Source organism: Trichosurus vulpecula, chromosome 6 (genome assembly GCF_011100635.1).
Source record: "Trichosurus vulpecula isolate mTriVul1 chromosome 6, mTriVul1.pri, whole genome shotgun sequence".
Classification (NCBI taxonomy): domain Eukaryota; kingdom Metazoa; phylum Chordata; class Mammalia; order Diprotodontia; family Phalangeridae; genus Trichosurus; species Trichosurus vulpecula.
Genome location: NC_050578.1, coordinates 51129804 through 51151875, shown reverse-complemented (window position 1 = coordinate 51151875; position 22072 = coordinate 51129804). Strand labels below are relative to the sequence as shown.

Sequence of the window (22072 nt, the reverse complement as noted above, 5' to 3'; positions counted from 1 at the left end):
GGAAGACCAGGGTTCATCTTCAGAGAAGGATACTGAAGCAAAAAAAGCCTCTCCAACCCCAGAGAGTAAGGTCACCTGCCTAAAAAGAATTCATAAAAGAACTTAAAAAAGACTTCAAAAACCAAATGAGAGAGACGGAGGAAAAAATAAAAAAAAAAAAAGAACAGTCCAAGAAAAACAAGATTATGAAAAAAAAAAAGGCAACCAACTAGAAAAGGAGATCCATAATCTTAAGGAAGAAAATGACCCCTTGAAAATTGGAATTGGGCAAAGGTAAGCCAGTGAAGTTATGAGACCAAGAGATAATAAAACAAAATATAAAGAATGAAAAAAATAAAAGAAAATGTGAAACATCTCATAAGAAAAACAAGTGATCTGGAGTACAGATTAAGAGAAAACATAAGAATAATCAGACTACTTGAAAGCTACAATCAAAAAAAGAATCTTGATACAATAATGCAAAAAAATAATTGAAGAAAATTGTCCTGAAACATTAGAACAAGGGGGGAAAGTAGAAATTGAAAAAAAAAATCCACCAATCACTACCTGAAAGAGATTGTACAAAGAAAACCTACATGAATATCATAGCCAAATTCTGAAACCTCCAGCTTAAAGAGAAAATATTATGAGTAATGAGAAAAAAAAACCAATTTAAATATGGCAGTAACACAATTAGAATCACATAAGACCTAGCAGCTGTGACACCAAAAGACTGTGGGTCTTGGAACACTATATATCAAAGAGCAAAAAAATAGGGGTTGTGGCCAAAAATATCATACCAAGCAAAGTTAAGCATAATCTGGAATGAAAAAAAATGGACATTTAATGAATTGTCAGACTTTCAGGATTTTGTTAAAAACAAAAACAAACAAACCTGAACTTGACAGAAGATTTGACATACGAAATCCCAGAGAAATATAAGTCACATATCAAAGACAAATTATGAGAGAGTCAGTAAGAACAGACTGTTTACCTTCTATATGAGGAAATGTAAAATGTATGTCTAAGATTGTTATTAGTAAGAAAGATTAGGTTAGACCTGAGTATGACATGATTTTAAAAAGTAAAACTGCTTAGGAAAAGGTAAAAAGAGTAATTATTTTATACAAATGAGGTGTGAGAGGGAGAACTACCACAGAGGAATTAGATGGGGGGGGAGGAGGAGGAGGGCTGGTAGTTCTGGAACCCAACTTTCACTGGGAATAGGTTTAAGAAGAAACAATGCATATATATCTAGAAGGGAAGAAAAGTCTTCTAAATTCAGAAAGAAATAAAAGGCCAAGGGGATAGGTAAGGAGGGGGAGAGGATAAAGGAGCGATTTTTAGAGGGGAGGGTGAGGGAATGGGATAAAAGGGAGGTAATCTAAGCATGTTTAGATTAAGAAGAATGGAAGGATAAGGGAGGGAGCTTTGGAGGTGGGGTAGGTTAAGTCATAGGAGGGCAAGGTAGTGGGGTAGAAGTGAAGTAGAGAAGTCAGGAGGGATAGGAAATAAGAGATACACACAAACATAAAATAAAGCTCAGGAATAGAATCTATTAGGGAAAAAAATCAGGAGTAGTAATCATGATCTCAAAGTTAAAGTTAAAACAGATTTAATCATAAGAGAAAAACAGGGAAACTACACTACATGTCAATCAATATTGTTTTAGACTATTTAAAATAGCTAGACACTATGTGTCTGGAATACTGCTGTGGTGTAGGAAATGATGAGTTGGTGGACTTAAAATAAGGAAAGACTCGGACTTATGAAGGAAGAGATTGTCCATCCTCAGAGAAACAGGACAAATAATTATAGTATGTTCTTACATAGATGCATATGATTGTATATGTTTATACAGAGTATAATTCTAGATATCTAAGTGTATATGTATATGTGTATGTATATGTAGGTATGTATTTGTATATGCATGTATATATCTGTGTACATATGCATGCATATGTGTGTATATGTATGTATATAGATCCATATATGTGTGTGTGTGTATATATACTTGTGTTTATATACATATATGTGTGTGTATCTATGCTTAATTGTAGCCTGGGAGGGGAGAAGAAGGGGGGAAAGAACAAAGTAAAAAGTACACTGTAAAGAACAAAAGAAAACTTACAAAGAAGCAAAGAAAAGACGGACAGCTCAGAACAACACGCATAATATTTATTATATAGGCTTTCTTGAAATGGAAATTTATTGCTGTATATTTTGAATCATCTCTTATGTTCTGCTGTGCACATGGCAATGCTTTCTTTTTCTTTTCTTATTGTGTATTTAAGGTAAATTAATTAAAATTTTAAAAAGACTTAAGAACTCTGATCAACACAATGATCAATTTTGATTTTAAAGGACCAATAATGAGAAATGCTACTCACTTCTCGATGGAGAAATGGAGGAGCAGAATAAGCTACATATTTTTAGCTTGACTACATACACACATACACACACACACACGTATGTATGTATGTTTGTAACAAGGGTTTTGTTTTTCTTTTTTTTCTGACTGGAGGGGAAAGGAAATGGAAGTGAAAAAAAGTGCTTGATAATTGAAAATTAAAACAAACCAATAAAATAAAATGGCTATGACCTGTTGAAGAATGAATATCCTTTCAGGGTCCAGTGAGATAGTACTGGTCTTGACAATATCTCTTACATACCACTCCCTGTGACAGTAGGTTTGTGGAAATGATGTTAAGTGACGGGAAGCACACCTTGTCATTTTTCTTAATGGCCAACTGACAACTTTTTCTTCATTTCCATAATTTTCAAGATGAATACTATTCAAATTAATTCATGAATACAGTCTCCCTACGAATAGAGTCGCTTACTTGCCTGTTTTTCACTTTAAAAGGTCCCAGAACATACAGAGGCAGACACAGAGAGTCAGAAAATGAAAGTCACCCATCTCCAACCTTCCCATCTCTATTTATATGGAAATCACATAACCACCATGCCGTATTTAATCCAAGCATCACATCAGCTCACAATATTCCCAACTATTCAAGCTTCAGAAGTGTTCAGAATTCTGAGAGTTCTGTGACCCACAGAAAATGGAAAGATGCCAGGAAACAAGATCTTTCCTGCAGTTGGAGCCTGCATTTCAATGATGAAAGATTAATCAGGGCTTACTTTGATAGGATTAGTACTCAAGCGAGAAACTCTAGTTGGGATCTCATTAACAAAGTGCCTCTCCTTCACCTTGATGAAACTTAGGCAGTCTTGTTAAAAGTGAAAGAACACTTCTCATACTACTTTCAAAGGCAGAGGAGTGAAGAGGAGCAATAATATTTTTTAAAACAATCCACTCTGAACAAATAATAATGATAACATACAAACATATAAATTAAATTAAAAAATGACAGGTGATTCTTGGGTCACTCGTATGTTGGTTAAGCATATTTATCACAGTTTAGCTGCTTGTCGCTTCCCTCTATGATACTGTTAATGAAATGTTCAAATTACACACTAAAAATACTAAACCTTTTTTATCCCATGTGACAAAGTACTCAACCACAACAATTTCTTAAAATTTTTTAAAAGAACAGTATTATCACGGAGTTCAGTTATAAGAAAGGATACATATAAGAAAAGAAAGACGCAAATTTAGGAACAAATGACAACTGAATAAAATATGTGGGAAATAAAAAAAATCATGGTATAGTGGAAAAAGCATGAGATTAGAATTTGATGTATGGTTCTTTCTTTCCAGACCTTAATATAGGATTATCTCCACGGAATTCCAGTTAAAAACAAAATAAGTTTCACTTCTACCACTCAATATGCTACCAATTTAAAAAAAAGATATTTAAATAATTATTAAATTTAAACAAGAAAATTCAAGTTTTAACACGGAGAAGGGATATTTCCTCATAGGCATAAAATGGAATAAGCAGAACTATTTGACATCAGCCGACACATTCTAGGCTTTCTCCTTTTACTGCAGACCCTTCTCACTTCTTTATTAGTGTAGGGGTACAGATACAGGTTGAAAAGTAAAGAGAAAACAACCATGGAAATAGAAGACAGAAGACAAAGAATGAATTGGAAACAGTGAGCGGTAACACGGAAGGAGAAAGTAAGAGTGATAAGATCCTTAAGCACAGTGTGACGGCAAGAATGTTCTTTGTAGCCAGAAGACCTAAGTTTGAGTCTTAGCTGCACCAATTACTAGCTGTGACCTTAGGCAAGTCTCTAAATTTTTTTTAAGCTTGTTTCCTTATCTATAAAATGGGAAAAATAATATATGCCCTTTCTTTTTCACAAGGTTTTTGTAAGGATCAAATGAGACAATGTAACTAAAGCATTTTGTAAATTATAAAAGAGTATATGTGAGCTATCACTAATGGACTGTGTGCTTACACAATACACTGGATGAATAATAAAATATAATTCTAGGGGGAGCAATCCCTGTGGAGAATGGGTGCACTCTTCTGGCCACACAAGCCACCAACCAAGTACCACAAAGGGGTTAGTAGGCTGAAGAGCACCAAGAATGGTAAGACTCCTCCCAGAACCCACTGATCTGGTCCATGCCCAATGGCCATCATTCCAGGAAGCAACCCTGGAGAAGATGCAACTCACCAATTGTTTCTGCAGCTGCCCTGCTCAGCAATCATAGGTGATGAAGACTCAGAAAAAGTCTTTGTATTTACCATCTTTTGTATCCCCAGTGCTTAGCACATACTAGGGGCTTAATAAACGTTGACTCACTGATTGAAATGGTTCAACATCAAAAACAGGATTTGATCAGTAGAAATGATGTTAAAGAAGACACCTGTATTACCATCTGCTTTGCTACTACACCTTAAAGACCAATGGCACCTTTCCACCTGACCTGCGGCTAAAACCTCCTATGTATGTTGTTTTTCTTCCCTATTAGAGTTCACCTTGAGAGCAAGGAGACTCTCTGTTCTTCCACTGTATCTCTAGTACTCAGCCCGGTGTTTTGCATAAAGTAAACACTTAACAAATAGATTCATTCATTTATACCACAATTGGCATTATAACTGCATATACACATCTGTGTAGGTCTGTGTTTTGATTAGTGTGGGTGCTCTCTTCTTATCTTATGCAATTCTTGTACATGTTTTCCCAAGGATCCTCTACTAAGGGTCTTCCCCACCTGTTGGGTTTTCCTTTTGCTCTTTTAACATTTCAGGGAGGTTCAGCTGCACCATTAAGTTGGCCACCTATTGTTTCTGCTGCTACATGATTCTTCTACCTCTCTGCCTCATCATGTGTGCTCAGTAATGCATTTATGCTACTTCTCAAAACAAGTCCCTTGTATCACACTATCACCTCCAAACCAGAATTCATCTTTCTACTTCTCTTTGGGTTATCTGTAATTTGAATTCTTCTGAGGTCAGGGTATTCTGATTCACAGTTATATAGAAATCCCAAAAGGATAATGATATAAAAGTGATGAGCTTTGAAATAACAATTAGTTTGAGATCAGTGAAGGCACTGTGTATTTTCCTGAATGTGACCTTCTCATTTAAATCTGGGCTGAGCTAATCGTCACTGCAATGATGGTCCAAGATGTAAATCTTGATGGACTAATTCAATGGGATTCTCATCTAGGGGAATGTCTTTGTGCATGCCAATTTATGTCACATTACAGTAGATTTAATTTAGGAAGTCTTGTGATGATAGTCAAATGAAGCCATGTGACTTGTGAATAACTTCACAACCAAGCCTTATTATTTTTTTGTTTGGGTTTTACACACCATATCTTCCATGACACTAGTAAGCATGTTGTTTTAAACTTCACTTAATGGCTAGACTCATTAAGTTATTAACAAAGTTATCTTCCTGGATGTTCCTCCTAGATCACTGCCTTGTCATGGCAGAAAGGTTTGCAAAGCTCAGTGAAACTATGAACTCCGCTGTGTGGACAGATCTGTCATGGTGGAGAGTTCTGACAAAAGGTGAAGGAAGGAAGGAAATGGCCAACTGTTCCAGTATCTTTGCCAAGAAAACATCATGGACAATATTTAAATCTAAAAGAGATGACATCAGAAGATGAGCCCCTCAGGTGAGAAGGTGTCTAACACACTACTGAGGAACAGGGGAGGATGACTACTAGTAGCTCTAGAAAGAATGAAGCAGCTGGGCCAAAGCCAAAAGGAAGCTCGGCTGCAGATGTGCCTGGTGACAAAAGGAAAGTCTGATGCTGTAAAGATCAATATAGCGTAGGAACCTGGGATGTAAAATCTACGAAGCAAGGATGTAGTCAAACAGGAGATGGAAAGAATAAACATTGACATCTTGGGTATCTGTGAATGGAATGGGTGAATTAGTTCAGGGGATCATCACACATACCACTGTGGGCAACACTCCCTTAGAATAAATGGAGTAGGCCTCCTAGTAAAAGGGTGAGAAAAACAGTCCTGGGGCATAATCTCAAAAATAATAATGGTATCCGTTCAAATACAAGGCAAACCATTCAACATGACAGTAACTTAAGTATGTGCTCCAACCACTGATGCTGAAGAGGCCAAGGTTGGTCAGTTCTATGAAGACCTACAACATGCTCTAGAAATAACATGAAGAAAAGACATCAAAGTAGGAAATCAAAAGATAATTGGAATAACAGGTAATTTTAGCCATTGAGTACAAAATGAAGCTGGGCACAGACTAACAGAGTTTTGTCAAGATAACTCATTGAACAATAGCAAACATTCTTTTTCAACAACCCAAAGGGTGTGTCTACACGTGGACATCACCACATGGTCAATATCGAAATCAGATGGATTACATACTTTGCAACCAAAGGTGGAGAAGCTCTAGGAAGTCAATTAAAACAAGAGTTGGAGCTCAGATCATGAACTTATTACACACTTTAGACTTAAACTGAAGAAAGAAGGGAAAACTATCAGATCATATAGGTATGACCCAAATAACAACTCATGAATATGAAGTGGAAGTGGTAAATAGATTTAAGGGATTAGATCTGGCAGATAGAGTGCCTGAAGAACTACGGGCAGAGGTTAGCAATATTGTATGGGAGGTGGCAACAAAAACCATCCCAAATAAAAAGAACAAGAAAGCCAAATAGCTGATGATGCTTTACAAACAGCTAAGGAAAAGAAGGAAAGTGAATAGTAAAGAAGAAAGGGAAAGATATACCCAAGTGAATGCAGAATTCCAGAGAACAGCAAGAAGAGATAAAGTTTTCTTAAATGAACAGTGCAAGAAATAGAAGAAAACAATAGAATGGGAAAGATAAAAGATCTCTTTAGGAAAATTAGAGATATCAAGGGGATGTTTCATGAAAAAATGGGCCTGACAAAAGACAAAAATGGTAGTGACTTAACAGAAATAGGAAAAATTAAGCAGAGGTGGCAAGAACATACAGAAGAACTATACAAGAAAGGTGTGGTTACTATCTAGTCTCACATTCTGAAGAATGAGGTCAAGTAGGCCTTATGGAGTACTGCTAACAATAAAGCTAATGGAAGTGATGAGATTCCAGCTGAACTATTTAAAATCCTAAAAGATGATGCTGTTAAAGTGCTGCACTCAATATGCCAATAAACTTAGAAAACTCAACACTAGATGGGAAAAGATCAGCTTATGTTCCAATCCTAAAGAAGGGCAAATCCAAAGAATGTTCGAATTACCAAAAAATTGTGCTCATTTTACATGCCAGCATCGTTATGCTTAAGATTCTGCAAGGTAGGCTTTAGCCAATATGTGAACCGAAAATTACCAGAAGAGCAGTGTGGTTTTTGAAGAGGCAGAGGAACTAGAGACCAAATTGCCAAGATTCACTGGGTTATGGGAAAAGCAAATTCCAGGAAAAAAATCTACTTCTGCTTCACTGACTACACTAAAGCTTTTGACTGTTGGATCACAATAAAATGTGGCAAGTCTTCAAAGAGATGGGAGTACCAGATCATCTTACTTGTCTCCTGAGGAACCTGTATACGAGGTAAGAAGCAACAGTTAAATTGGTTTAAGATTGGGAAAGGAGTATGACAAGGCTGAATATTGTTACCTCATCTATTTAACTTATATGCAGAGTGCATCATGCAAAATGCCAAGATGGATGAATCAAAAGCTGTAATTAAGGCTGCTATGAGGAATATCAACAATCTCATATATGCAGATGATACTACTCTGATGGCAGAAAGTGAAAAGGAATTAAGAAGCCTCTTGATGAGGGTAAAAGAGGAGAGTGTAAAAACTGGCTTGAAGCTTAACATTAAAAAAACTAAGATGATGGCAATTGGTCCCATCACTTCCTGGCAAACAGAGGGAGAAGAAATGGAAGCAGTGTCAGATTTTATGTTCTTGGGCTCAAAGGTCAACGCAGGTGACCCACAGCAGCCAAGAAACTAAAAGATGTTTGCTTCTTGAAAGAAAAACTATGGCAAATCTGGACAGCATACTGAAAAAGCAGAGACATCACCTTGCTGACAAAGGTCCATACGGTCAAAGCTACGGTTTTTCCAGTAGCAATGTATGGCTGTTAGAGTTGGACTATAAGGAAAGTCAAGCACCACAGGACTGATGCTTTCAAACTGTGGTGCTACAGAAGACTTTTGAGACTCCCTTGGACAGCAAGGAGATCAAATCAGTCAATGCTTAGAGAAATTGATTCAGGCTACTCACTGGAAGAACAAATACTGAAGCTAAAGCTCGAATGCTTTGGCCACATAATGAGAAGATAGGACTCATTGGAAAAGACCATGATATTGGGAAAGATTAAAGACAAAAGGAGATGAGGACAGCAGAGGATGAGATGAATAGATATCACCTACCTTGCAGAGGTGTGAAGAGCAAATGAAATATTTATATAGTACTTCATACTGTGTCTGGCACATAACAGGGTACTAAAGCTTATACTCTTCCTTTCTCTTCCCTTTCCTTTCCCCTTCATTTGCAAAATGAGAGGGATGGGCAAAATTTCCAGTTCCAACATTTTATAATTCTGTAGTTCAGCAAAAAGTGGGCTTATGGGTTAGCAATTTAGTTGCACTTTTTGGGGGTGAGATAGAGGAGCAAAAACATGATATATGATTTTTTAATACACTAATTCAAAAATTTTTTTAAATGTCTATTGTTTGCAGAGTACTATACTAAATGAAGGAGAAAAAATTTAGTGGTGACACAAGCCTTGCCATCAAGGAGCTCATAATCCAGTAAGAGAGAAAAGACACAAACACAGATAATTATAACACAGAGAAGATCTGCATAATAAATGCACTACAGAAGTATAACACAAAGTATTATGTCAGTTTAAGGGGGAAAGGTTGCTATCTAAACAATAGACATTAAATGCCTACTAAGTGCTAAGCCAAGGTAGTAGTTACATGGGAGTAGTTCCTGGCATTTGTACCATGGTTGAAAAAAGATGGGAAAATTTCAACAGGCAAAGAGTCAGGAGGCCATTCCAGGCACAGGGAACAGCATGAGCAGAAAGATACCATGTATGACGGACAGAAAAGTCCACTTTGGCTGTAAACATATGAAAGGAAGTCACAGCGGATAAGCAAGAACAATACCCACAACTTTAATGACATTTTGAATCAGAAAGGGACATGGCATGTTATCAGAGGGTGTAGGGGAACCCATGCAGCTCAATAAAAGGCCCAAATTTGGGATAAACATGTTGAGTCAGACAAACAGATGAATACAGTTCAGTTTGGCTGCATTCCCTATCCTGATTTCCCTGGCCTGGATTCTTGTGTTTGGCTTTATGCTTGACCTTTGCATCAGAAACCAGGGGCCTGGCCTGACTGGGAGCCTTGGATTCACACCTTTTCTCATTTCCCCCAATGATCCACCTAAGTGCATGCAGTTATATTCCTGCTGTGGAAGAAATGATGGTACTGACTTCCTAAATAGACTTTCTGCAGCTGACAGGAACGCAGCTGCTAAACGTGGTGTAAGCTCCCCAAAATGAGGGACCCAAGAGCCCAGTGCCAATCTTTACGACAACAGCCCTGCTCAACAATGCATTTGCTACTCCGCTGGAAGTGAGTAGTTCTGTAAAATGCGGAGAGATAAAATTCCATTTCCTATTTGTTCCTCTTCCCAAGTCTTAAAATGATATCTTCTTTTCTCAAGTTTTCTCCTTGGACTATTGAAGAATGCTACTCATATTCTTCCTCTGTAATGTTTTACAAATAAATTTACACTCTAAATCGGTGTTGTCCTTGGCTTTCATGCTTCTGCTTGGCATAGAATTAAATATTTTCTGGCTAGGGTGGTTTCTGGGTTTTTTCTTTTCCTCAATGTAGCAAATGTTTTGCATCAACTAAACATAGATGGATAGAGTGCTGATCTTGGAGTCAGGAAGCTGAGTTTAAATCTTATACTTAACTAGTTGTAGGCTTATCATTGGCAAATAGCTTCACTTGTATAACTGTCAGTTTCCTCACATGTATACTTCACAGGGTTGTTGGGAGGCCCCAGTAAAGTAGGATATGCAAAACACTTTACAATCATTTAAGTGCTAGATGTGTTGCTGTTTGGTTGTTTTTCTGTCACGTCTGACTCTTCATGACCCTCTTTGGGGTTTTCTTGGCAAAGATACTGGAGTGGTTTGCTGTTTTTCTCCAGCTCATTTTACAGATGAGGAAATTGAGGCTAACAGGGTTAAATGATTTGTCAAGGGTCACACAGCTAGTAAGTGTCTGAGGCTGGACTTGAAGCTGGGTCTTCCTGACTCTAGGCTTCATACTCTATCCACAATGCACCTAGTTGCCCATAAGTGTTATATATAAATACCAGCTATTTTTTAATGAGAAATCATGATAGAGTTGTTGCCTTTACTTTTGTTCATATTTTTCAGAGCCCAAAGCTCTGGAAGTCAAAGCTTAAAAAATTTTGATTAGAGCTGCTGTAATCCCTTGATGTCCTTTCATCTTTATCATTTATTCTCATTTGGGATTTTTCTTTTGACTTTTGCTTGTAACCAGCCCATTATCTGGCTGCATAGTTTCAGTCTGTAAGACAGACCTAATTACAAGCTTATGATAATACACAGCTGGCACCACCCAACTTTTTTTTCATATCTGCTCTCAACTTTGAAAGGACCTTTTGCAATTCCAATGCAGTCTCTGAAGAAATGAAGTTGAGGACCTCCCAAAAGGTGTGAGCAGACCACAACATAATGGAAACAAGAATTTCACAAGAGAAGTATAAAGGAAGTCATCAGAGAAATGAATTAATAAGAAGAAAATGGATCGATCATGTAGTGAGAGCGAAGGATACCAGATGTCTGTGTGCTCCTCTGGAATCCTTGCTGTGTCAAAAGAACACAAGGAACGTCTCAGCAGATTGGAGCAGAGGGTGAAGAGACAGGCTGGCAAGGATGGGTATGATCTATATCAATCAGATTCCAAATTCACTAGCAAGTTGGAGTATTACAGTATTCCTACTGATTTTGCACTGTAATGAATAGAATCAAAACACTACAGGGCCTATTCGATGAGATCTACAGTCACTCAAAAGAAATTAGCCTTATAATCCACATATGAAAAACTAAATGGATGAAAAAATGCCTGTTTTCCACACTGTGACATGTAGTTGGAAGGGTAGTTTATTGGGTCTGGAACATGCATTTCAAAATGGATGATTTTGGCTAAGAACTGAATAAGAGAGTTGAGCAAGGTTACATTTGGTGAGAGGAAGGAGAGGAAAGATAGGGAAAATTATCTCATATAACCAAAGTACGTAAGAAGAACACTGTACAAAGGATGAAAAGGAGAGAGGGAGAGAGGGAGAGAGGGAGAGGGAGAGAGGGAGAGGGAGAGATGGAGGGGGGGAGAGAGAGGGGGGGGGGAGAGAGAGAGAGAGAGAAAGTTGGGCATAGAAATGAACTTCACTCAACAGGAAAAACAGGAGGGAAGGGGAAAATGAGGAGGGGAAAATAAGAGGGACAGTAGGTTAAGAGAAGGATCAGTCCTATATTAAACTAACTTTAATAAAAAGGGTAAATTCAAAGAGGTTTAAAAGAAAAAAAAGATAAGAACCTATGATTGGACCCTGGGTGAATGACAGAGAAAGGGGACAAGGAACAGAAGCAGATCTGGTGCTGAACACACTTCCTTCTTCTTTATGTGGGAGGCAGGAGGAACAAAAAGATGGAAAAGTATAAGAGAAAGGATGAAGAGAAATATACAATTAACAAACATGAATTATGAATGCGAAGAGGATGAACTCACCCATAAAAGAAGAGGTGGATAACAATGGATTGGAAAGCAGAATCCAACATGTTGTTTATGAGAAACACAATTGAGACATAAATATTAACAGAGTTAAAATAAGGGGCTTGAACAAAATTTATACCTCAGCTGAAGTACACACTCAAAAACACTAAAAAACCATGACTCCACAGGTCTGATGATGAAGCATGCCACTCACCTCTTACCAGAGAGGTGACTGATGCAGGGTGCATAATGAAACATATGTTTTCAGACGGGGTCAACGTAAGAATTTGTTTGCTTGGGCTATGCACATGTATTACAAAAGTTTTTTTCTTTTCTTTTTTTCCAATGGGAGTGGGTTGAGATGAAGAGAACACTAATTCTTGTTAACTGACAAAAAAGTAATAAAAATTATATTAAAAGAGTACGTTTGTTGAACTGCACTGCATGATGCTTTTAACATTATAAACTTCTGCCTCCCAGAAAAGCCTGTGTTCCTAACCCAAATGTTTGACTGATGATGCTATATGGTTGTAAACCTTGGAACACAGAAATCTCAGAAGAATCAGTGTTGTGGGTGACCCAAAGGACATTGGGGAGATGTCAATGGATATGGATAAGAGACAAGATCTGTGATTTTTCTGATACTGGGAACTCCAAGATGAAGACTCTCCCTCTACTAATACAGATTGGCACCTTCTCTGCACAGTATAGTCTTAGACAGATGCCTAGAGTATTGCAAGGTTCAGTGACTATTGATAGTTCACAGTATATTGCCTTCTTCCTCCTTTCTGAACTAGTCAAGCTGCATTTATCTCTCATAGCATCTTACACATAGGAGACACTCAAACAATGTTTGTTGAGTGAATTAGCCCTAGAATGTATATTCCATAACGAACGCTTAAGGATGAATCTAGAAACAGTTAGCCAGCACATAGCCAGAAGACTAGAAGCAAGGGGAAAAGGCTTCTGCATGGCAAATAGCTGTCACAAAGTCCATGCACATTATTTTACAGTAGAAGGATAAGGACATTCAGGTCCTTACCCAAACAATGTGTGTAAAATCAGATGGCAAACTATAGCAATAAAACAAGAAAAATAAACTGGAGGAATAAGAAGAGGCAAGGAGGAGGCAAAATTATTTCTACCTGTAAACAATATGATGGCTTACTGAAAGAACCTCAGGGACCATAAAAATATTGAAACAATTATTAACTTCAATAAAGTACCAGAATATAAAATAAACCCACAAAAATCAGACTCTTTGTATAGTAACTACCCAAACCCAGGAGAAATATAAAGAAATTCTATTAAAAAATTATACCATGCATAAAATATTTGGTTTTTTTAATCTTCCATGGAATACATAGGACATATATAAATAACTGCAAAGCACTCTTTACAGAAAAAGGAAGACAATTAATTGAACAGAGACACTTAATCTTCATTTTTAGGTTCCACTAAGATGGCAATAATAAACAAAATAATTTACAAGTTTAGTGATCTACCCAGATTACCGAGGGTTTACTTTATGTGACTAGCCAAAATAATGGAAGAAGAGAGAAGGTTTAGATAGAATATAAAGGAAAATAATGAAAACAGCAGGAATGAAGGGGACCTAGAAACACTAGATCTCAGATTACAGAAAGTAAATTTAGATTATAGAATTATAGAAAGTAAATATTAAAATTAATAAATGCTGGCAAAGTACATCTATAGAACAGTTCTACCTTTTGGTTTCCCTGATATAGAGTAGGGAGGGAGAGGTAGAGTAGCCAGTGGGTCAAGCTGTACAGCCCTGAAAGAGTCTGGTGCCTGGTGGGGAAGGGGCTGCTGAACGAAGACAATGGGGATTAACCTTGTCAGCTGGAACCTTGTATGTTGGGTTGCTACCTTGTCGAGGTTCTTAGTGTCTTAGACTGGAAACAGTTGAAGTTGTTTTATGTCTTAGACATAATTCTAATCATAGAGAAGCCTGAGAGGCCATGAGAATGGCACAATGTCTAGTCCTTCCTCTGGCTGGACATGTGATCCAGAATTCATAAGAACAGCATTTGCCACATGAAGTACACATGGCCTCAATATGCATACATAAACATACACACACATACATAAAGATATACATATATAACCTAGGCTAGTCACTTCATTTCTAAGGGCTCTAAACAGCTCTTTAACACTGAAATTTGCAAAAGGATTACGGAAAGAAGTAACTTTCAGATCTGTGGCAAGGGAGAGAATTCTTAAACAAGTAAGTGATAGAATCATAAAAGGAAATACATATATATATACATATACATATACACACACACGTTTAATTGTATAAAATATTTAAAAAGTATTTGCATGAACGAAATCAGTGCAGCTATAGACCAGTAATCATTGGAGACTAGATTTAGAGCCAGAAGAGACATCTGAGGCCATCAAGCACTCTCATCTTATAGATGAGGAAACTGAAGCACAGAGAGAGGTTGGGTGATTTGTCCATGTTCACACAGCTGGTGACTTTCTGAGGAAAGATGTGTAGCTAGATCTTCCTGAACACAATTCTAACTCTCTATCCACTACTCTACACTTCCTTGCAAAGGGAAGAGGAATGTTATTGATTGCAGTGGAAAAGTGTCTTTGCACAAAATATGTGGTAAGATGTGATATCTAACTTATGTAGAGAACTGACTTACATATATAAGACTAGAAGCCATTCTCTAGATAAATCGTCAAAAAAATGATTACAAATTTTCAGAAGAAGAAATGCAAATGGCTAGCAATCATATAAAGAATGTTACAAATCACTCAGAAAAAGTGAAATATGGCTTGAAACAACTCTGAGGCTTCATTTCATTACCTTCAAAACGGTAAAAGTGATCAGATGGGAATAAATATTGTAAGAGCTGCAGGAAATCCAGGACACCAAAACGCTGATGATTAGTTATGAACTGGTAAAATCATTCTGGAAAAGACTTTGGAATTATTCCTGAAAAGTGACTAAACTCATTACTCCTTGACTCAGACAGTCTTTTAGCGGGCATATACCCCAGAGGGGTCAAAGATAGAACTGATGGTACCACATATACCAAAACACTCATAGCAACAGTCTTTGTGACAGCAAAACAAAACAGGGAAACTAAATGGGTGCCCAACGTTTGGGGAACAACTGAAGAAACTGCGGTCTGTAAATGTAAAAGAACTTTATTGTGCCATAAAAAAAACACGCAATTAATACGAGGAATTCAGAGAAACATGGAAAGACTTGTATGAGTTACCAAAGTACACGGCAAAGTGGACAACTTGCACAATAACTACAAAAACATATTTCCCAAACTCTAAAAAGGGCTGAATTCATATTAATTTCAAGTAGTAGTTGGTTCTGGAAAACAATGGATGAAACATTTCATTCCTCCCAGTAGAAAGTTGGTGTACTATAAATGAATGTAAAATGTTGTATAAGCTATCCATCTTTTTCCTTTGTGGGTCAGCTTTGTTTAACTGTTTTTGTTACAAGAGAGTGGTCACCAGTGGAGAACATAAATCAAGATATAAGATGTTTCAAAACATATTCATCAGTTAAAAATAAAATGAGGGGTTTGAACTACATCAGGATCTTTCAAACTCTACCAAAGTCTGATCCTGTGGGTTTAGGTCACAGCTCTGACAACAGTTGTACAGTCTTGGACGAGTCACTCTTCGCACCTGTTTGTGCTTCAGTTTCTTGAGTTACAAGATGGTTACATAATATCTGCACCACACCTTATAGAATGGTTGTGACTGTGTTTTGTAAATCAAACAATAATAAGTAAATAGATTATTACTACAAAAATAGAGCAAATTACAAAAAGCAAAGACACAATGATAGAAATGAAAGGTGCCATGACGGTAGGATGAGGATATTGCTGTTGTTGTTTGTCCTTCATTTTCAAAGAAGACCATGGCAAGGAGATGCCGTGACATGCAAGTGAATTGGATTTAAGTGAGGCACGGCCGTACAAAGTCAACAGCCTCACTTTCTCCTCCAGAGCCATCTGGGGCCAGTGGCCAGATATTCACCAGGGAAGACTGGAGATGGCTCAGGATGCAGTGGGAGATCTTGGCCTTTTTAAGCTAAGGTCTTTCCCAGGTCTCAGTTTGACTGAGGCAACAACCATTCAGTGATTAAAGCTAGGTAAGCATGAGAATATTAAGAAGCAGACAGAATGATCAAAATTACACAGGAATCTGGGGCCATTTAATATAAGGGAAAAAAGTCTTTGTACACTTCAATAATCCTGAAGAATGTACAGTATAATAATTGATGTTTGTAATGATGGTAGTTCAGTAGAATCTCCTTCTAGTACCCTCCACTCTCAATATTATAGGGAATTTATTGTCTCTATAAAAATCCAAAGCAATAATTTCAAAAGAACTAATCATTCTTTCTCTGAAGGTGGACCCTAACATAGTAGTCAATCACCAATTACTTTCTTAGAACCTACTCTATGAACTGTACTGTGTTATGTTGTCTGAGGCCTGGAAAGATTTCCATCAAAAATGCTAAAAGACAGAGAGATTTGGCACTTAAAGGAGTAAGTTTCAATTATATCTTCATACTTTTTTGACTGACTAATTAAAATCCATGTGCAGAGAAAACATGATAAACAATAGTTTCAGACTTTTATAATTCTTTTTCTAAGATATTCAGCATTTCCATTTTCATGAAAAAACAAATGAAATATCAAAAGCAACAAAAGGTACATTTTAGTGTGGCATAAAATACTGAAAGAAGGAGAATAGTAGGGGATCTTAACCTTGGATCCATAATATTTTAATAACCATATTTCAATATAATTTGTTTCCTTTATAATCTTGTGTATTTTATTTTATATATTTAAAAACATTCTAAGAAAGGGTCCACCAGACTTCCAAAGGGATCCATGATATAGAAAAACGTTAAGAGCACATTCTCTATAGATTATTATTCTAATATAAATATGTATAATATCGTTATGCTAGGCAGTTTTAAAGTCCTGGGTCAATCTATTCTAAAGTGAATACATACATTAAATGGTTTGTGACAGGTAAACATAATATCTTAGGCGTATCAAGTACCTTCATATAACTAATCTGATAATGAGAGGTAGTATCATATAGTGGAAAGAATGCTCGGTTTTGAGTCAGAGCATCTGAGTGTGAATCTTGTCCCTGCTACTTGAGCTAACTGGCTTAAGTTTCTTATGTGTTTCTTATGTTATTTACTGCACAAAACCCAAACTATTTCTACTAATCATCTTGAATATTTTTGCATTTTAATTTAATGGCCTCTGAGGTTCTTTCCACCTCTAGATGTATGACTTCATGAATGCTCCGAGGGATGCAGCTATATATTTACAGAAGCTATTTCCTAGTTTCCTCCCTTTATCTTCTTGTGTATGTTTATGTATTATAAACATGCTTGAATTAATGGTGTTTTGGAAAGAATCTGGAAAATGGCCAAAGACCTAATCCCAGATGTGCTAATAATTAGGTAATCAACCTGGAGCACTATGCCATGAGGGCTGTAGTTTGTTCATTAGTAAAATGAGTGGGGTGGACTGGATAGCTTCTAAGGCCCTGCCCAGTCCTAGCATTCTGCGATTCTAAAAATGCCTCCTCATGGCCCAAGACCCGACCACAAATTTTACAAAACACATCTTGCTGCTCTTAAAATACTTTAATTGACTTGTTGCAAGACTTTTCATAAGGAGAAGTCATGCCAAGAAAAACAGAAGGCCTTTTCATGTCAGCATTTATAATAACGATAATGATAATAATAAAATGTAATCTCTTCCCATGAACTCCTTGACAAAATGCTTTCAATATTAACAATAAACTTGTTCAGATGTGAACCTCCCACTGTACCAACAGGATTTCTGAAAAAACTCCATTGGTTCTCCTCCTGCTCTGCTTTTCCTTCCCAAGCTCCATTAAACACCATTTAGAAAATCTCTTAATACTTACATCTGGAATAAAGCCAATCTCGTTGAGATGGTTACTCAGCTCTGGGTCATGGAATGCAATCATCTGAGAGAATACCGTCAGATACTCTGAAATTACAACAATATATAAGACAATTGTCACTAATGCAAAGTATGGGGGAAAAAATCTCAACCAGGAAAACAATTCACATAATTAGAATTTTGCTTGCTCCATTAATCACTGTGGATAGAATTGGGTTTCCTGAATTTTTCTGAGGAGAAAGCTAGGTGCTTCAGAGCAGTGTTGATAGTTCCCCCATTTTCTAACCCATTCTAACTCAATTACCACAAATTGAAAAATAAAGTAACCCCAATATCAGCTAGATAATGCCATTAACTCATTTTCTGTCTCCATAGCACTTAGGTATTACCTTCAATTCTATAGAATATCCAGGATAAATAGTATAGATTGATATTTCCCTATTGAATTTTCCCTAAGCCAATTTTCCTTGATTTTTATGAAGTCAATATAGAAGTTTTTATAGTCGCTAAGAGGATAATCTGAATAAATCTAAAAAAGTTACAAAATCATTCCACTTTTAATTTACATCAATCTAAGTATTTGCATTTGGCATATCCATTAGTTAATTTCTATTGACAACATCTCACCTAGACTAATTCCTACCCCAACAGTATTACCATTTCTCATAGAGTTGAGGAAAATTCCCTCTTTATATAATTGACTTGTTATGAGTAAATCTGGCACATCTGGGGTGGAGTGGAAGTGGGGAGGGGTCCTTGAGGGCCTGTAAAAGCAATCCACCATGATCTCGTTTTTAGGTTGAAAGGACACCAAAATGACGAAAAATTAACTTAGATTATACAGCTATTTAAAACTGCCTTCATTAAAACTAGTTTCATTTCTCAAACCAAGATCTATCTAATTAAACTGATCTCTAAAATTCCTGAGAGCAATTCTATCAATCTGCATCTTTCTGTTTTAATATTTCACAACTCCCTTTCCAAGACTTATTCTTGAGTTCCTCTAATCCTCCCAAAAAACTTATTTCTGAGGAAACGATGTATTTTACAATTATTCACCAATTCTTACAATGGTAGGTGTGTCTTATATATCATCACTCATCTTACACACAGGAAAATAGAGAGAAGAAGATGATGCGTAAATACTGAACAGCATTAAAATCAGCAGTACAGCTGAACTTGGGATCTATCATGGGAACACGCAGATGCTTAAATCATACTTGAAGTAGTAGGTGCTCACCTTTTTTGCTATTCACTCTAGATATCCACTTACTTTTTTCAAGTCTACAAGCTTAATAAATTGCTATTACTATACTTACTATATGTCAGGCATATGCTAAGTGTTGGTGAAACAAAGAAAGGGAAACATAGTCTCTGACCTCTGGAGTTCACATTCTAACAGGGATCTCATTTATAGATTTTAATGAGTGACACACTGCATTGCAGATCTAAAAGTCATAGGGATCTGCCAGGTTTAAGGTTGCCCTAGTTTCCTTCTCCATACAATTAGCAATAGCAAATTTGAAGTCAATTTACCCAGAAGCAAGAGGTAAGTAAAGTCAGTAATCACATAAATTCAGCTGTATGCTGTGAAAGCTGAATTGCTATTAACTTCTAAGAAATACATTTCATTTTAACAAGAGATTCACGCTTGGGGCATTTCTACACAGATATTCTCTAGTTTGTTAAATATCAAGCTTATTTGACTAGCCAGGCTCATAAAATATAATTACTCTGCAGGATTACATGGTTAATTAAGAGCCTACTGAAGACATATAATCTCTTACAAAAATGTATCTTTTAGGTTCAGCCAAACATTGCTGCCTGAAATTATATCATATGTGGTATTCCTCTCCATGTTTTGATATTCTATATCTATAAACCATTAACTGGTCTTTTCATCTTTCTTCATATGAAGAAATAAGGCTAGCATAAACTTTATTTTAAAACATTTTTAGTATAAACTTTAGTTGTTTAGAATAGGCTCTGAAAGAAGATGGATTCTAGCCTTGTACTTTGCAAAGCTTTCTATAAAACGTGATAAAATTGTAATGATGTAATCAGACACGATGCATCCTATCATATTAAAACTGTTGCAGAAAGGTATTAAAGAATTTCATGTAGGAAGTTTTAACATATTTTTCTCCCCCCTGAGAGGTGAAATCTCTCTCTCCCTGAATATCTCATGCCTCTCTGACCTTAAAATGTTTACCATTCAGTGGAACTACAAGATATTATTAAAGAAGAGACTCAGGCGGATTTGTACTAGCCATAGGAGATTTCTGGTGCCCTAAATAACAATCATTTATGTAGAGCTTTGAGGTTTGCAAAGAGCTTTACAAATGTGATCTCATTTTGTCCTCAAAGCAACTTTTTAACTTTAGCAGTATGTATTGGAATAAGTTCTATGTTATTTACTGCATAAAACCCAAACTATTTCTACGAATCATCTTGAACATTTTTGCATTTTAATTTAATCTAGTTCCTTGTAATGAAGAAAAAGACTAAATACCTGTAGCATTATTCAACACACTCCTCTCATCTCTTTTCAATATTATTCCTTTTAATCTTTTCAGAAATGGCAATTCTGTCATTTAAAACTATTCCTTCTTTATCTTTTAAATCTTTTTTAAAAAGGAAATTTGAAGGGAATGTAATACAAGGATTCTCACACTGGCATTATGTGTGTGTGTGTGCGCGTGCGTGTGCACACAATTGTTTAAAGCAAAGCCATCTGTTTATTCCAATATACAGTTTCACATAACAGATGCAGCACTAAAGATTCCAAGAAGCCCCACATGGTCAACCTTATTTTTTCCTCTCTGATAAAACTTTCAACTACCATTGTTTTAGTGGGGGTAGGGATGAGATGAGAGAGTGAAGTGACATATTTAAGGCAGGCTAGTTCCTTTATTGTCATAGATCAAAAAGTGAATTTCTCAGCTATGTGACTATTTGTTATTTTCCACTAAGTTGGCAACTTGTTCTGGAGATGAGAAGTACAGATACATATGCACAGACTCACAAATCCCTTGTCAACCGTTTGCCAAAAACCAAGGCATTATGAGACATTTGTGACTCATGATGCTGTAAAAGGAGCCAAAGTGATTGCCCTGCAGATGAACCCAAATTCAATCACTTCCCATTAGAAATCCTGCCAGCTGGTTCTTTTTGGATAACTAGACAAGGACTCAGGAGACTTCGGTCAGTCCCTACATATGTGAGGGAGTAAAAGGTTAGAGGTTTGAAGGAGAAGATGGATTCTTTGGGGTGACTTCTGTGAGTCTTTCCCATTCCTTACACAGTTTTTCAAGTGACATTAGCAATTGAATAATCTCTCTTGGGCTTTCTGAGAGATACGCAATGACCCATATTCAACTCCTATTCTCTTATTCCCATCGAGGCCAAAGCATTCTATGTCTTTGGACAGGTTTCCTTAATCACACTACTCGGGCAATTTTTTGAGAACTGCAAACTTGCTTGAAAAATAAATCCTCTGATTTCCATTATTGTTACCATTATCCTCATATATGTTAATGTTGTGGGTCCTAAAGGGAATATGCGATGACTGTCTCCAAACAAGTCTCTTCTGCATGATAAAAAAGGGATTTGAGCACAGTCTCATTTTTATCCAGCATATCTGATCATTGGATTCAAGACTCTGTAGGGTTTAACAGTCACTTTGGCAAGTTTTTAGAACGCTAATCTATAAAATGATGGAATTAGATTATCTATAATGTCCCTTGTAGCACTATATAGAGCTGTGATTATAACAGTAATTTCTAGAAAACTCATATGCAGTAATACCCAGCTGATGGAGACCAAAGGCTGTACATACTAAAAATGATATTTGCTTCCCCTCTTCTCCTACTCCACTGTCCTTTTGTTCAGGCGTAGCAATTGGAAAGACCTTTACTAGACAAGCTGAAGAGATACCATGATTTTGTATAA

The 22072-nt window shown here is 36.6% G+C and overlaps 1 protein-coding gene across 1 annotated transcript in view; it reads right to left on the bottom strand.

Moving 5' to 3' along the window:
• The window catches only part of TBCK (TBC1 domain containing kinase), a 267622-nt gene that overhangs the window by 131305 nt on the left and 114245 nt on the right, over positions 1-22072 (bottom strand). The window contains exon 20 of the mRNA XM_036764745.1: positions 18123-18208. Within this exon, the coding sequence (XP_036620640.1) occupies positions 18123-18208 (86 nt within the window). The remainder of the gene's footprint in view (positions 1-18122; positions 18209-22072) is intronic.